General features: G+C 22.4%; 4 protein-coding genes across 4 annotated transcripts; 2 read left to right on the top strand and 2 right to left on the bottom strand.

The window, feature by feature from the left end:
* Positions 1-3,587: 3,587 nt before the first annotated feature.
* Positions 3,588-6,852, bottom strand: LOC128955270 (uncharacterized). The gene is made up of 8 exons (XM_054300922.1): positions 6,802-6,852; positions 5,033-6,724; positions 4,747-4,829; positions 4,363-4,641; positions 4,148-4,257; positions 3,957-4,037; positions 3,764-3,867; positions 3,588-3,637 (listed from the first exon to the last, which is right to left on the bottom strand). The coding sequence occupies exons 1-8, from the start codon at positions 6,820-6,822 to the stop codon at positions 3,617-3,619; spliced, it is 2,391 nt and encodes a 796-aa protein (XP_054156897.1). The 5' UTR covers positions 6,823-6,852; the 3' UTR covers positions 3,588-3,616.
* Positions 6,853-8,207: 1,355 nt separating this feature from the next.
* LOC128955761 (uncharacterized) lies at positions 8,208-9,964 on the bottom strand. The gene is made up of 2 exons (XM_054301435.1): positions 9,535-9,964; positions 8,208-9,439 (listed from the first exon to the last, which is right to left on the bottom strand). Exons 1-2 carry the CDS (start codon positions 9,962-9,964, stop codon positions 8,208-8,210), a joined length of 1,662 nt encoding a protein of 553 aa, XP_054157410.1.
* Positions 9,965-12,018: 2,054 nt separating this feature from the next.
* On the top strand, positions 12,019-18,005 carry LOC128955760 (uncharacterized short-chain type dehydrogenase/reductase y4vI-like). The gene is made up of 10 exons (XM_054301434.1): positions 12,019-12,351; positions 12,420-12,695; positions 12,761-12,864; positions 12,951-13,172; positions 15,756-15,978; positions 16,094-16,369; positions 16,445-16,551; positions 16,665-16,857; positions 17,700-17,746; positions 17,813-18,005. Exons 1-10 carry the CDS (start codon positions 12,046-12,048, stop codon positions 18,003-18,005), a joined length of 1,947 nt encoding a protein of 648 aa, XP_054157409.1. The 5' UTR covers positions 12,019-12,045.
* Positions 15,627-16,905, top strand: LOC128956360 (3-oxoacyl-[acyl-carrier-protein] reductase FabG-like). Its single transcript, XM_054302088.1, has 4 exons — positions 15,627-15,978; positions 16,094-16,369; positions 16,445-16,551; positions 16,665-16,905. Exons 1-4 carry the CDS (start codon positions 15,700-15,702, stop codon positions 16,897-16,899), a joined length of 897 nt encoding a protein of 298 aa, XP_054158063.1. The 5' UTR covers positions 15,627-15,699; the 3' UTR covers positions 16,900-16,905.
* Positions 18,006-19,178: the final 1,173 nt, after the last annotated feature.

The raw sequence follows: 19,178 nt of genomic DNA, 5'->3' as shown, positions 1-19,178 counted from the left end.
TGTATACACACACATAAACACACATATATAGACAAAAATGTTTGACAATTGCACAATAATATGAAACAAACAACTTGTAACTTAATTTATTAAGAAAAAATTATGTTTTTAAAAACATAAATAAAAATTATTGAGTAAATTTTTGATAAGACAATTTAAATTTAAGCTTTTTAAATTTTTTAAAAATATAATTCACTAATATTATAGATATATGTAAAATATTTGTTTGTTTGTTTAACAAGTCTATTAAATAAATAACAAAATGATTACAAGTATCTATTTATTAGGAAATCGTATAACTGTTTATATAAAAACATATTTAAAATTTTGATGTCAAGGATTCGCTAGCATTTAATATATTATAAATCAGCTTAAAATATAATTAATTTAATGGGATCACAAACATATAGAAAACAGATAATTATTTTGTAATATAGCTATATTTATTTATCAAATATTTATAAATGTTTTAATATAATAGTTATTATATTATTTTATTCATAAAGTAAACAACAGAATTAATAGTAATTTTATACATATTGTATTGAGAATTAATTATAGTTAATATTAAAAATAATTTAAATATTTATCTTGATAACAATTCATAAATATTTTTAGTTAATAGCTTTTATTATCAAATTAATTTAAATACTGTACTTTGTTTTAAATAAATATTAAATTGTTTTCTATTTAATTATCATATAAAATGATTGATAAAATTTTATAAATTTAACTTTGTTTTATAGTTAGTCACGAATTTAGAGGTTATAAATATTATATTCAAAAATAAATGTCACGTAAGCACCGGGTCCTCTGTAGGTATTTCCATATATATTGTGTTTAATCATAAAACGGCATCAATTGATGGGTTCATTACACGACAAGATATTTGTGGAGAAAATTCACGTGAATTGTATAAAAACATATTGAAATGATATTTACTTCAGTTAAATGACATTTGAAATAAAATCATTTATAAAATGTTAGGCTACTCGATAAATTTTATTTTTTTAATTATAACTAATAATAAATTCATAAACTAACAATGATTTCTACTACTATTGACTTATAGTATAAAATTTAAATGATTAACAAAATAAAATTTTTAAAATTAATAACATAATAATAATAATAACTTATTAATTGTTTTTTAGTGAATTATTTTAATCAGTTTATTATGTATTTAACATATTGTTGTAATAATGATATTGTAATTTAAAATATTAGAAATATATTGATGTAAATCTATATTGTAAAAATGTAATTGCAATTGAGATATGCAACTCCCGAATCCCAACCAAAACAGGGATTCCTGTATCGCACACAAGGATCACATAGTGATCGCACAGGGATTACATAGAGTAAGCAATAACTATTAAATGTAATTTAAATGAAAAACACAGATCTTATACTAATATTATAATATGAGAAAAAAATTCATCTATTTATAGACTTAGAGTATAAGGATAGGAAAGTGGTCTATAGGAACGGGATCTTAAATTCCAAGTAGGAAAGCAACAATTAATGTCTATCAGCTAATTTAATTCAATATAATTTTTTATTTATTTTAATATTAAACATTTACATTAACTTTTGTTGTGTAATTATTTTTATCTAATTGTTATTTTATTCTCTAAATGTATTTTTTAGTGTTGATATCAAATACTTAATCATTATTTTTTAATTTAATTTAGTATTTTTATTTAGAAAAATGTAATAATAATACTCCAAAGTATCATAAGATAAAAATTTACAACTAATTGTTTTTATATACATATAATTTGATTTAATTTATAAAAATAAGTTTTTTGTGACAAATGAACTTAGAAAAAATACACTCTTAATAATAATAAATTCTAATGTATTTTTAATTTTATCAATTGTTAATTAATCAATTATTTGATATCATAACAATATAGGATTTATAATGAATATTTTCTATATAAAAAAACACACACACACATAGTAAAAGTTATTTAATTAATAACTATTTAGAAAAATTAATAATATAATAAATATTATATATAAATTGTCAATATGCTATTAATTGTAATTACATTAAGTGTATTAATAAGTAATTGCTATACTTATAAACTGCAAGTTAGTAATTTAAAATATTATTTTTTAAATAATTAAATTTTCATTAAATTGATAAATATTTTTCAAAAATTTATAATTTATATAATTATTCATTTATAGACTGGCTATGATAAACCATTAATAAACTTTAAGTTTAATACAAATGATATTACACCAACGGTATTGGAAATTAGCACTTAATTATTAGTTAATTTAAAAGTGTTAATCATAATTATATATATATATATAATATGTATAATAGGGTCAACATATATTGGAAAGGGTCAAATTGGCCAGACAATCAAAATACGATGATCTATGGTATAACAATATCAATAAAACGGATGCTATAGAAAAGGCCGAGTATTTGGTTGAACAGTTCATGGGTTGGACAGTGGGTTTTGAACAACATCCCTGTCTATATTATAATGAGTCCAAATCGGATGTCTTGAATTGTTATATTGATTTGACCGACAAAATCATGTTAGACAATCCCGATAGCTTATGGATGATTACTGTATGCGAACGGGCCTATTGTGGCGGTACTACACTTGTCAGCAGCAATCATGTGGTTATCTCATTTCACCTTGGACCAATAAGGTTTAGAATAACTGAAAAACTACCTGAATCTATACTAATGGATTCGAACATTATAAATAAGGTAATTGATTTTTTAAATATATATATATATCATAATTAATAATTTTACAAATATATACATAATGTATTTAATTTGTTAATTTTGTATTTTCTTATAATAATAGCAAACCAGTGATAAGCAAAAATCTATTATATTAGATAATAATAATTTAGATGAGATTAGCGATGCGGTAATTAAAATATATATTATTTTTATCTGTAATTTTAAATATTTTTATATAGTATTAATTTTTAATAGAAAATTAATTAATTATTTTCCATTAAATTAATATATTCAGGGTAAACATATATTAAATAATGTCAAATTGGCGCGCAATTCACAGCACAGGGATTTAGTTTATAATCATTTAAACAAAGATATTGCACTGAGAAGTGTTGAACGGATTGTCCAACATTTTATGATATATACGGAACAGTTTGAAAGATACCAGTGCTTGACATACAATGAAACACAAATGCAAGATATACTTCATTACGACAACTGTTATGTAGATTTAGAGTCCGGTATTGAAGAGAGAAATCCTGATTTGTTTTATGAGTTTGATATTTGTGAGTCTGCCTACTGTTCCATTGATAACAGGGATACCGATCCCCAACACGGTATAATTACATTCAAGTTAGGACCTATTAGATTCAATGTAGTTCAGTATAAGCGATAAATATCAATTAAAATTATAATGTAATAATTAATTTTTACAAAATCTTCTATAAAACTTGTATTAAATAAATTATTTTTAAATGATTATAATATTTTTTATTTTAGTATATGATATGATAAAAAAAATCATAGGTTTAAAAAATAAAAGTTTACTATATAAACAAATGATAAAATAAAATTTATTATTATCAAAATTATTACATTTATATATATTAAATATTAGTAAACCAATAATGACGCCTAAATATCAATACAAAATATAAGTAAAAAAAATATTAATAAAAATTATTTTTCTCATTAATCAAAATAATTGATATATAATATCAATATATATATATAATTTATATCAATTATTATTATTATTACCTCAAAGTCATAAATCTTTTCCGGCATTGTATTGCTGTAAAACCATTTTCCAGTTGTATTATCAAAAATTTCAATTGACTCAAAATTTTTTGCAAACCAACCATCTAATTTATTAAAACATAATAACAATTATAAGAAATACTAATTATTAAATACATTAAATAAATAATAAATAATTTAATTGTGATAATACCATTATCTCGTCCTCCGATTGCATATAATATATTGTTATATGAAATTAAATTAAATAAATATCTTTTTTCATTCATCGATTCTGATTTTATAAACAAAAAATAAATAAGTATTTGTTTGTTGTATTTTAATTAATGTGAACAATAAGAAAAAAATCAATGAAATAAATGGAGAAAAAAAAATTTTGTTTGCCTATTGTTTTCCAGATATCTTTGTCCGGATTATACATTTCACATGTTTTGAGATCATTACCGCCACAAACATATATCTGTCCCATCATTGCAGCGGCACTGTGACCAGTCCTGAGTTCAAATATATATTTTTTGATAATTAAATATAATGTATATATCAAAATAAATATAATATACCCTGATAATTATCAATAATTAAAAATATATAAAACTTACCTAGCTTGGTTCATAGATGTGATCGGTGTCCACTTTTTGCTGACAACACTATATCTGTCAACACTATTTGTTTTGCCGCTAATTTCGCCACCAATTGCGTACAAACTGTCAAAATGTGAGATCAATTGAAAGTTTGTCCGCAGATTAATCATTGGTGTCGTAAATATCCATTCATTAATTATATAGTCATAGTATTCACACGAATATAACTTATTGTCTTTACTTTTATATCCACCGCAAACATAAATTTTATTATCCATAACTGCGGCGCCCATTGAACTATAAGACAATAGATATAAGCAAATTATTTTTAAAACAATTAGTTTTATAAAAAAAATAGTAAATTAAAAAAATAATATTCTTATAAATATGATTTTCTCATACTATCTTTGTATATTCAATGATGCCATTCGATGCCAATTATCATTTATTTGATCATATCTTTCAACAATATGTGATGTCGTATCCTAAATTATTACATTTACAATTTATTTTTAATCATAAAATTATATATATAATAATAATTTTTACTATAGATAATTCCAATTAAAAGTTTAGTATACAGTTACCTAATATTAGGTATTTATATAAAGTACCTTGCTAAAGCATTACATAATATTACTAAAATTTAAACATTTAATTGGCATAAACTGTATAAATGTTGACTTACTCCAATTCTACCACCGATGAGATAAATAAAATTATTGAAAGCAATCATTTTATGTTTGTCTACTTTATAAGCAAATGGTTTGACTCCCCGAAAGTCTTTTAGTCTGATATTATATGCAAGCATTTTGTTACCCAAAGCACCGCCTAATATATAGATGATTGGATCGCCAATCTCTGGTATGGTTTGGTTGATAAGCCGTCCCTTACGATAGAAGGCAATTGTGGTTTGTTTTGTCGTAATATTATATTTACTAATATTAAACAATTGTTGCATTTTATTGTCTATAATTTCGTAATTGATTGCATAATACGCATAATCATTGGTAAGATTTTGCGGCAATCGTCTAATCATATTATCTAATATATTAATGGTTTCCAAATTATCATAATGAATGTCAACATCATATGAGTACATTAACATGATGACAATTTTATTGTAATTAGCAACATAGTAATTAGCAAAATTAGTATACTTGTTAATTATATGGATATTTTTGATAGATTTAACCCGATCAAATATTGATAATTTAAATTGAAGTTTTTCCAAATTATTTAGTTTGGCAAACATGTTATCCATAGAATATTCATCGTTAATAAACGTAAATAAAGTTTCCTCTAATTTTTCGACACCTACTATACCTGATCTAACATCTATTAGCATATTATGCAATACATGAGATACCTGTTCCTGATATTTGCTATAATTTGCTTTCAATTGGCTTACATAGTCCAGATGCTCGGCTTTTAAGTTATCTCTGAACCGATTAATACTAATATAATAATCGTTAAGTTTCTGTTCAATTGAGTTCATATCGTCAAACAGTTTAACACATTTGTCGATTACTTGAGGGTCAATGTTGACAACAATAGTACTATCATTACTGCCATCCAATTGCCACAACTGTCGAAATGTGTTGATTGGCATCAATATGTGTGTCATTTGTTTGCCTTTACCATCATTACCATTGACCAGTAGTTTAGGTGTGTTTCGCATGAATACCAGTGCGTCTTCAATAGAAACGGGCGAATAGTCGGGCAATATATCGCCAAAAACTTCAAATTTATATTTTCCTAATTGTTGCCAATCGATGTCTGTATTGTTTATCGAAACTTCTCCGGAAATTTTATTAAATAATAAGTTAATATTAGCGCCTAAACGACCCTCAATGCTAACAATATCTTCATTTTGATCGTTAGAGTCATCTATCTGTACAATGACTTTACCTCCCCATTGAATACCGACAACTATATGTGTAAACTGAATCTCAGACAACGCATCCCAATTGATAGCCGGACTAAGTGTTTTGTCGGCCAAATTGATTGACTCGTATCGGGTGTTAATTGTCTCAACCATTGTTAGTCTGGTGCTCCGGGCACTAGATTTTCTTGATTTAAAATACTCGGCCGCACCATTAAATTCAAAATAACCACCTAGTACACTTAACTGTAGTTCAGCACCCAGGTCCCATTGATGAAATTTATCGGAAATACATTGTTCAAAACCAAATTTCAAGTTAGTATATTTATTTTCAATTGATGCAACATGGTCATCCGACAACAATTTCCGTTTAAATATGTTAATACCCGTAAATTTATCGTATCTTTTATCGTAAAATTCACCCAACTCTGCTATACGACCCAACGATTCCAATTGTATGGTTTCAATGGTAATACTATTAAGACTTTCTATGGACTATAAATGCCATTTAGTTTATAAGTAAATAACTTATTAAAATTCTAATTAATTAATTGAGTGTTTTTTTTATTTACCTGTTTTGCCAGTTGAGGCATATTCAAAGTTAATATATAATTAGTGCTACCATAATAGCTATATACTAATAATAATTTTATAATAATAGTATACATTTTTGTATAAATTTTATATCTCATATAAAACATTAGTAATAATAAAAATTATACATATTCAAAATATATAAATTTTCTGATATTTATACAAAATGCTAATATTAAAATTTCCACAATAAATGTAGTCTAATCTAACAAAATATACTAATTTAAATCTTGACTACCTAATAATTTTTAATAAAATTATATTTGTACAATTTATAAATGATTTATTTGCTGATAATCACAAATGTTATATTACATAAAAATTGTGAAACTATTTTTACATAATATTTTTTTTGATAAATATTTAACTTTTATTTTAATACAAAAGTTAATATTAACTTATTCAAAATTATCAAAAAATACAGTAATAATTTATAATAAGATTTACTGTTATTTAGATTATTTAAATATAAAATCTTATTAATACCAACAATAAACTAATTTTTACACATATATTGGTATATAAATAATTTCAAATATATTAAAAATCATTTATTTTTATTATTTTAAATTTATCATTAAAATTTATTTAAAAAAAATATTTATTATTTATATAATAAGAAATGTATATTTATAATTAAATTTTATAATGTACTTTACATTTAATTATTTAATTATAGTTTATCAAGTAATCAATTGAATAATCAATTTTACGTTTTTTATTTGAATCCATAAAATATTTTTCTCTAAAACACTCATTATTAGTAAAAGTAAAAACTTTAAGAGTATCTGATTTTTCAATAATATATTTATATCCCAATGAGCTATCATGTAGTTCCTCCTGTTCAGTGTTATCCCAATAGCTTTGATCAATATTTAAATGCAATTTAAATGCTTTCATATCTATTTTATAATCACAGTACCACCATCCAATATTATCATATTCACGACAATATAGGTGTAAATTATTAGGAATTTTCTGTAAGTATTATATACAAAAAAAAGATAATATTATTATTTTTTTCATAAAACGTTATATTATCGTAACATAAATGTAAATAAAACGTTATATAACGTTATATTATAAATATAAGATTATTTAGTTAATTATTAATTATACAAAATGTATGAATTACTAAACATTTTTAAAAAATAAATGATAAATTATCTAATTATTTCAATTATAAAAATAAGTCTAATTAAAAAAGCATAATATATCTAAAATAAATTTTTTAAAATCATAACTTGTAAATATTTTTGTTTATTTAAAAATATTATATTTAAAATTTATATATATAAATAAATAAATATTTAATAATACATTTTTTTGGTTTTAACATAAATAATTATTAACAACAAAACAACAAATTACATTTACAATTAGATTAATTGAGACAATCAAGTAAATATCTGATCATGGTAACTTTTTTAGATTTCATAAAATACATATCTCTAAAACTTAACGTATTTGTATTATTTGGATTATATGATGTAACTAAATATGAATCGCTTATTCTATAACTATATCCGAGTGAACTATCAAAAACTGTTTCATTTAATCCATACATTAACTCTTTATCTAGATTTAAGTGTCCCTTATATGCAATCATATCGTATTCATTTATATTAACTTTAATATAACTATCATATTCCCTGCAATAGATATGTAAATTATTGGGAATTACCTCCAAATTCCTTAAGTAAATCATAGCATTTATCTGATTGATATCTTGTTGAAATGACTCCAGTTCCTCGCCATCGGCATTAAAGTTAATCTCTACGTCCAAACCGGGCTTATAGTGTCCCCAACAGTACTCAAACACATGATGCCTATCGGGTGACCTCTCGGCCCAACACATGACCGCTATGATTGTCATTTCGGTAATATTTAGGCCACATTTAAATACAACAGTTTTCAATGATGGACATCCATTGAGTAATGTATGAATACCGATATCATTGATAAATGTATTACAATAAGGCTTACAGAATATTCTTAATGATCGCAATTGTCTTAGTTTTGCCAACGACTCTAATGTTGTGTTTGACAAAAATTGTAGTGTTTTTATCTCAAGTTTTTCTAAATATGGAAAATATTTGTCTATGTCTTCAAAATGTTTGTCACTGAGTGTTTGGCAAACAATGTAGAGCTCCCGTAACCGGTTTGCCTGTAATGACTGTAACGAACCCAACTCGACATCTTTGATACGGATTTTCAATTTCAATGACTTCAATGTTTTGAATGCCGATAATTTTGAAAGTAACGGTCCGTCTGGTTTCTGGGCATCAAATCGACAGTCAATGTCCAGATGTGTTAATTTGGGAAATTTTGTGGCCAACTGTACACTACCGGAGCTTAGGTCTAATTTTCCTCCTTTTAAAATCAGTGTTAGTTTTTGTAATTTACTAAATACTGGTAAATCTTCTATCATTTCATTCATTGGTATATGAAATGCATTAAAATTAAATATTAACTTCAATTGTGACAATTGATTACTATATTTATCAGTAAACTTTAAAAATAATAAATAACTATAGTATGAATCAATTGGCACACATATATCACATAAATGTTGATAATAATTTTTATATACTATGAGATGTTCGAGATAGTAACCTAGAAATTATATGTAGTTTTTTTTAAATAGAAAAAAATATAAGTACAGGTAAAGTTATGATTAGCTAACTGTGCTGCAATAGTAGTCAACATACCCGAATTATAGTCATCGTAATCATATTCACAGATATTGATTGACAATAAATTAGGTCCACATTTTTTGGCAAACATTTCTTGTATTGCCACTTGAATCGGATTTATTGAGCTCTCGAAGCGCACAGTTAGCCGGCAAATGTTATCACAGTTTGTAGCAATCATAGACATGACACGCCTATCACATAGAAGATTAGAGTAGTTGAAATTGGTCAGTTGGTTACATTTGCGGAACAGTAGTTTCAGTTTAGCCAACTTTATTTGAGGGGTACTATTTTCAATACAATTCCATATATTATTGTGTGATCTATGTATACTTGTATAGATGACCCTGGACCATTGACGGCTCACACATTCCATGTGTAGCCTGTCCTCGAAGGACATGTAGGATAGGATTAGTTCACATAAATCGTCGTCTAAATTGAACGACATTATTGTTTAACAATTAATTAGTAATACTTTATATTAATGAAAATTTAGATTTATATAAAAAATATAATGAAATAAATTAAACAATGAAATGAATATTATATACAAATGCTATATACAGATCACTAGTATATAGTTTAATGTATAAATTATATATAAATATTACATATAAAACTAAATAATTTGTTTTTTGACTTAAATATATAAATGAAAACAAGTTTCGTAATGTAAACGTAAATAGCATTTATTGTATAATAATATTATTATATTAATAGTTATGCGCATTATTACTAAATATATTATGTAAAAGTATATATAATATAAATAATAAGTAACGTTAGGTGAATGTAACATACAATGTGTATTTGTATAGAAATTTGATTGCAAACATGTTATGCAATAGCATGCAATACTTTTTTTATTTTATTTTTTTTTATTATTATCTTAATTACTATTAAATATTATTTTATTGTTATTATATTACTTCAGTTGTTGTTTTAATTAATCAAATAATATTTTTACAAAATTACCAGCAGTTTAATAATATATAAATATATTGAATATAAATTATTTAGATTTTTGTATTTTTATTTACTTATTTATGGTATAAGCATTTTAACTTCACAATGTAACAAAAAAATAGTAAAATAATTTTGTTTGATAATAATTTACTGTACTTATAAATCAAACAAATACAAATAACAATTCAAAATGTAATATTATATTTGCCATAATATCAAATATATTAATAATAATATTTACTTGTAATCATATACCTGTTAAATTGATCAAATAATTAAGCCAGGGCACATTAATAAACAAAACAATTATTGCAATACTAGGTGGCACTCAATGAATCACAAAATCATTTTTGGCTTATATAAGTTATAACAATATAATATAAAAATTTAATTGTAAAATGCAGTTTACCTGAACTGAAACCATCATAAACTTATACTGTATTATATTATGTATTATACCTTAATTAATATAACTTATATGATATTATATTATACTACAGTACAGTATTACTAATATAATTAGTAAATATGTTAGATATCAGTAGTTTGATAAACAAATTGAATATATTATTTAGCCGACATAGTGTAGTAGTATTATATTAATGTCATAATTAAAATATTAGTTAAATATATTGTTAAATATATTATTGTTGAAATAACAAATTGATTAAATTTTTTTAAAAAAACTTATTTTTTTAAAATTAATTTTTACTTAAATTAAATTAAGCATCAAATAGTTATAATTATATAAATATGGATGTATTACATAATATCATTATTTATTAATGTATAATAATTGCAATATTATTGTTGAGAAGATATTATTATTAATGTTTATTTTTGTGCACAAATAATACTTTATATTAGGTAATAAACAAAAAATAATATATAGATGAAATAACGGTATTATTATATTAGAAGTAATTTATATAATAAAAGTTGTAAAACATTTTTATTTAATAAATATTATTAATAAATATTGCTATAATAATCAACATAGCTTTTTAACAAGTTAATTACAAGTTATTTTTTAATTTTATTTTTAATAATAACTTATTACTTATAATTTAATAGTAGAAATATTATATTATAAAAATAACTTTAATTGACTTTTATTTTAATTGAATATATGTTCATTGAATAAATAATAGTATTTTTAATAGGTATTAATTAAGGATTAATAAGAACTAATAGACAATATTAATCAAAAACATTTTTGATAAAGAACATTATATAGTAGTATAATATATCAATATATTACTAATAAATTTATTTACTAAAATAACTTGTTTATTAACTATTTGAAAATTTATTAATTAATATCTTAGATCTAATTAATATCTAATTTTAATCCATTTGTATAATGTATTTTTTTATTTTAAAAAATGAGATTATAAGAACCAAAAGTCCTAGGTAACTTAAAAATGTATAATTGATAAAAATGGTGACATAAATAATTTTACTATAAATAGATTAGTTTTAACTGTATTAAAGAAAATATTGATTTTTATTTTATTTATTAATTAAATTAACAAAAAAAAGTCAATTTAAACTAATAAAAAAATGTCAATTAAATTATTCTCGTTATTATTTTTTATTGTATTTTTCACATTACAAGTTAATGCAAATAATGATAATAATAATTTATTTGTAAATTTTGGTAACGACGATGACTATACAGCTGTAAAACAGTCGAGAAATTTTACCGGAAAAGTAGTTTTGGTGACGGGATCGAGCAGTGGTATTGGTGAGGGTATTGTCAAATTGTTTGCCGTTTTGGGCGCCAAAGTGGTAATCACTGGCAGAAATGCTACCGAAATAGACAAAGTAGCCAAAGAAGTGGAAACTCTTTCGCCTTATAAACTAAAAGTGAGTTTTTTAAATTAAATCTTAAATTTTATTTAATAACTTATTTTTTTATTTCAATAAATGAACAGCCATTGAAAGTTAAGGCAGACTTAACGAAAACTGTTGAATTGGAAACACTGTTGAATGAGACGATTAAAGCTTATGGAAAGTTAGATGTTTTAGTGAATAATGCGGGCATCGGCTCTATGGCCACTATCAGGGATAAAGATTTTATGAAAAACTATGACAATATATTTAATACAGATTTGAGAGCAGTTGTATTGCTTAATCATTTAGCATATCCTTATTTGGAGGCAACTAACGGCACGAGTATTCAAATATCGAGTATTGCATCATTAGCTCCGGTATGTAATAGATGTTGACAAAAAAATCATAATTATAATTAATAATATATTATTTAAAATTATAGAATAATTTTGGTTTAGACTATGCAATGGCCAAACATGCTATGGATATGATGACACGGGTTCTGGCATTAGAAATGGGACCAAAAGTTAGAGTCAACACTATTAAGTAAATACTAATAATAATAATAAGTGTATTATTTAATGTGATAAAATTATTTATTAAGTTTTTATATACATATTTTAACTAAATAGTCCCGGTGCAATTTTGACAGACGGTTTTCGTGATAGTACTGTACCAATAGTTGTCAAATTGCGTGAATTGGCCAAAAATAATGCACCACTAAAACGGTTGGGCACACCACTGGAAATTGCCCGGGGTGTTGTATTCCTGGCCTCGACTGATGCCCAGTTTATTACCGGTGCAAATCTGGTCATTGATGGCGGTCTATCCTATAATTATCCTGGTATTATTACGCTATAAATATAATATTTGTTATGAAAAGTTGACAAAAAAATTATTTAATTATAAATTTAAAGGTGTTTTCAACAACATAAATTATAATAGTTTGCTATTTTACTAAAAATATTACTAATAATTAAAAAAATATTATTGATTTATCATTTTATAAAACAATAATAAATGATTTGATAACATTTTTTTTAAATGCTTAATTGTTGAAAAATGTTTTGTCATTTATAAAAACTAAATCAATTATTTAGATAAATATTTAATGCTTATTTTATACTTTTATAAAAATTTAGTCTTATTATTAAATTAAATTATATTAAATCAATAAAAATGTACTAGAAAAATTTAAAAACATTTTTTAATAATTAATTATTTAAGAATAATTGTCACATATAATATAAAATTAATTATTCAGATAATAAACATATTTTTATACATTTTGTAATAGTATAAAAAATTTTATTTATATATCATATTACCGTAAATATAAGAAAATTAACTTAAAAGTTTCATCATATTTATAAAAATGGAGTGTAAAAACGTTTTCAAAAAAAACATTAATATTAAAAATGTTTTTTATCACATTAAATATGATAAATTAATTTTTGTACACATGCATTAATAAAATACATATTGTAATGTTGTTATGCGATTGTTTTGCAGTATAAATAGAAAAGTCAATTGAAATATAAAATAATTTTCAAGCAATTTTAGCTAAAAGTATTTAAAAATATTGAAAAATTAAAGTTATTCAACAAAATGATAAATATTAATTATACTACTATTGTTGCATTGATTGTAACACTAATTTGGTGCTACACTATGACAGGTAATTATAAATAAATATTTTGACAAAAATTATCAATAGTTATATTATTTTGTTTATTAATTTATTTCCAATTCAATAGTTGATTGTTGCGGTTCAGGCAAATCTACATTCAACTGTACTGATGGTCAAAAATGTTGTTTCGACTCATGGAGTGGGACCTACTATTGTGATAAAACTTGCTCAGGGATGTGATCGCATGACATAATAATTTTATAAAATTAACATGGATTTTGTTGTGATTAGTTTACATATTATAATAATATGATTTTAAAAATTGATTGTAATAATAATATTAGTTAATAAATAAAGTTTATATTATTATTGATATTAATTTATTAATATTAAATAAAAAAACACTAAAAAATATAATATTTAGTTACTAAGCATAACTAGTCACTAATAACTCAAATAATATTTATTTAAAAATTAACATTATTTAACATTTAAAATTTATTTTTTATATTTATAATTTTTTTATTTAATAAAATGGTTAATCATGATGTATACAAATTTATAATGTTTAATAAACTTAAACTGCATATACTTGAAAGTATATATTAATTATCTATGTAATTATGAATTAAAATTATATATTTATTTAGTTATAATTCTATGTAATAGTATGTGATAATGTTTTGTACTAAACCTACAAAAATAATTAATTTTCTTAATTAATTATTATATGATTAATTTTATAAATATGTTTTTGTATTAAAATACATATGTTTTAAATAATATAGAACACAATTAAAAACAATATTGAAATATGAGTTGTTTAAAATTATTAGTTTTTAAGTGATTTATATATTTAATTTACTAAACTACTACATGATAGACATGTCTAATTTTAATTACATATATACATTTTACTAAAAAATAGCACCAATTATATTATTTTATAAATATTGATATAATTTTGTGCACATATAGTTTCAAAACATGCTGATTGGTTGATTTGAGATTGCACTGGGATTGTTTAATAAAGTCGACAAAAAAATTAATTATAAAAAACATTTAAATAATAGTCAGAATTTAAAATAATAAGTATTTTTCTAATTTAATTTAATATTTATATACTGGTATATTAGTTAATAAATGTTTTTTTAAAAGCATATTTTAATTATTATTATTAAATTTATTATAAATTATTTAACTTAATATATTTTTATTACTATTAATAAGCTAACTAATAAGTTAATATCTATCAAAACAATATTTTACTATTAAATAAACACATGTTAACTTACAGATAAGCTAAAATTAAACATCCATGAGCTAATCTAAGTAAATATTAATTATAAATATATAAATTTATACGGTACAGTAGTCTATAAAAAATAATGATTTTATTTTTTTATATCTTAGGAAAACATATTTATGAATAATAATATTAATTTATAAAATCTTATTTAGCTAATTAAATCATGTTATTAATACAATGCTAATAAAATGTTAGAAATACTAATATAATTAATATATTTTTAATTAAATATTTATCTACTTAAATATTAAACTAGGTAATTTGCTCTACTATTGCACAAATTGATGTGAAACAAACATTTGTTTTTTTATTAAGATAATATAAATATTATATATATATATATATATATTATACTATATAAACAGTGTATAAAAAACACTCATCTGAATCATTTAAAATTTGAATACTAAGCATATAATTTTAGCTAAAGTTTATATCAAATATGAAGATTTTATTAATTATTTTATTAATAGTTTTATTTACTAAAGCAAATTCAAGCATATTTTACAATCTAGAAAATGATGACTACAAGGATATACTAAAGTCACGTAATTTTACCGACAAAGTAGTTTTGGTGACCGGTTCGAGCACCGGTATTGGTGAAGGTATTGTCAAATTGTTTGCAGTTTTGGGCGCAAAAGTGGTTATCACGGGTAGAAAAGAGGCTGAAATTCGGAAAGTGGCTCAAGAGGTCCAACAATTATCGCCGTATAAACTAAAAGTAATGTAAAAATAAATATATAAACATTTTAAATAATGTTATAGAAGTTTTCAATAAAATTATATAAAATTCAATAAATATTTTATTTAATAAACATTTGTTTATATAATTAAAGCCATTGGAAGTGGTGGCAGATCTTACCAAAAGTGATGAATTACTGAAACTAATCAACAAAACAGTTGACACTTTTGGTCGATTGGATGTGTTGGTCAACAATGCCGGCATATATCCTAACACTTCAATTAGTGATCCCAAGTTTATGCAAACCTTTGATCAGGTATTTAATATTGATTTCAGAGCTGTTGTGCAGACCATACACATGGCTGTCCCCTATCTGGAGAAGACAAACGGCACAATTATCAGTATATCCAGTATTGCTGGTATACATCCGGTATAGTATTTGTATACTACATGTCTTAATAATCAAGTATTTAATTAATAATTAATTGATTAATTTTTCTTTAAGTCATTTCCAATGCTGGCCTATTCATCAGCTAAAGCAGCGATGGATATGATGACACAAGTGTTGGCACTTGAATTGGGACCTAAAGGCATACGAGTCAATACAATTAAGTAATTTTATTATACAGTATACCTATATAGTGTAATATCAATTATCTGATTTGTTCAGTAATAATTAATTATATGTGATTTATTTATTTATATATATTGTATTAAATTTTCAGTCCTGGCGTAACACTTGTGCCCAACATAGACATAACAGATCCATATGTTAAGATATTGCTGGCAAAAGTCGTAAAGATAACACCATTGAGACGTATAGGTGTTCCCATTGATATTGCTAAAGGAGTGGTGTTTTTGGCCTCCAGTGACGCCTCATTCATAACGGGTGCCAATCTAGTCATTGATGGTGGAGTTGTTTATAACACACCGGGAGATTTGTCACTTATGTATCAATAATTTTCAAATATTATAAACATAATATAATAATTATTTTACTTTAATTTTTGAAACATTTCTTTAATTTAATTTAGTATTTCTGAAAATTAATAAAAATAAAATGTATAATAAAATTTAAAAGAAAAAATAAATTAATAAATAAAGTGCTTTTCAAAAAATTTTCTTTTTTAATTTAATAGGAATGCTATTTTATTACAACAAAATATTCAATTTAGATAATTTTTTACTTGTATTGTTATATTCAATAGTTAATATAATTTTGTTTAGTAGCACTCAATTTGTCTCTAACTTTTTAAACATTTTATTAATATAATATTATATTAAATTATATTTATTAAGTGTAGCTAAAGAAACACATATTTAATATAAAGATAGAGTATATGACATACCATACCTTTTTTTTACTTGTTTTGATGAACAGTATTTCTAATAAAAAAATACTATTTAACAGATAATAACATAAATTTGTATTATAATAATTTTAATACTAATAAAATTATAATTAATATAAAATATGTTATCTATATTACACAGTGTCATGTCATAGTGTCACAGCACATACACAGTAAGTATCAATAATTTTTGGCATATAAAATATAAGACAGTAATGTTTACGATCAATGTATAAATTTTATACAATATTTTAGATAACAATTGTAAGAGGATTGCCTGAATTCACAATATTATAAGTATTGTTATTGTTTAACAAAACTTGATACTAAATTAACATTAAATTAAATATGAAAATAATAATAATGTTATGCATTATTATAACTGTCCTATTGATTGATAATCATAAGGCAGAGTTGACGGCTATAACTAAAAAGAAATTGCATTTATGTGTTGTGTAAGTAAACAAATTTTTTGAATTAATTTATTAAATTACTATTTATTAATTAATCAATTAATTAAGCAATTGTGCTCAATGTAAGACAATGTATGGACAATATTTTAAAGGCCAACAATGCGCTGAAAGTTGCTATAAAAATACAGCTTTACTGGTTTCAGGTGAACTACCGGTGCCCGACTGTAACTCACCGTTCACTATATTTCAATATTTACAAAAAATTGAAGATAATAATAACGATAATGGTAATAATCTGTAAACTAATACATAAGTATATAATAAAAAAGTATTATGTTTATATATATATATATATCAAATTATAAATAATTTTATTTTAATTTAATCAAATATTAGATTTGAAAGAAACTACTTACTATTACAATTTATGATATTATATAAAATAAGTATATAAAATTTAATTAATATTAAAATAATTAAAATAATTTTAATTATGTATTAATATATTATTATAATCTCAATAAAATTAAATAAACAAAATGTTATTAAAATAAATTGCTAATTATTTTTGTTGGTAGTAATTTTAAACATTAATTATTGTAAAATAACAATATATTTGTATAAAATTAAAAAATTTATAGTTTTAGTCATAAATGTATTATTAGTTCATCAAAATAAATGTAATCCATTTATTATGTAATCAGTATTACTCAAATAAAAAGGCATATGCTTATTATTGTTTAATACCATATATTATATTTTATTAATATATAACTATATAATTATTTAATTGTTTTATTATATACGTATATATTATATATGTTTTATTTATATGAACCTATTTTTTCTACACTTTAATTTAAATCATTAATTAAGTAAACTAGTAATAACTGATCGTACATTTACTTTCAATGTATAATACAGTAGATATTCAAAAAAAAAAAAAAAAAATTAAAACAATTATATTTGCATACAATATACAAAATGTATTATAAGTTGTTTTAGAGAATTATAATAGTTTTGTTAATATTTAAAAATTTTACTTTCAATTGCAATTCAAATGCAATTTTCATATCATATAAATCATATGTCTAACAAAATAAATTAGTTAACTGGTGTTAATTCATTACATATGTTGCAAAAATAATAAATTATTTCATTGAATATTTGATACTTTCATTACTAAAATAATATATTCTTTACTGTATTTATGACATTATAATAAACTTACTGTTATTTTTTACAATATATATAATTAAATTACATTGCATGTAAAACACTGTTAAACAATACAATATTGGAGTACATATGTATGTACTGTAAAAACATATAAACAGTATTAATTGGCACTGTTATCTTATTAGTAAAACTCACATTTTATGGGTTATTTGCAAAAGTAATAAAATAAATACTATATTTACTTGAGGTAACTAATAAAATATGACAAAAAAGAAAGAAAATAAATTACTTAAAT

Source organism: Oppia nitens, unplaced genomic scaffold (assembly GCF_028296485.1).
Source record: "Oppia nitens isolate AA-2021 unplaced genomic scaffold, nextdenovo-longstitch-racon4-pilon3 scaffold2_pilon_pilon_pilon, whole genome shotgun sequence".
Classification (NCBI taxonomy): domain Eukaryota; kingdom Metazoa; phylum Arthropoda; class Arachnida; order Sarcoptiformes; family Oppiidae; genus Oppia; species Oppia nitens.
The sequence above is the reverse complement of the archived record's forward strand: the minus strand, read 5'-3'. Positions and strand labels throughout refer to the sequence as shown.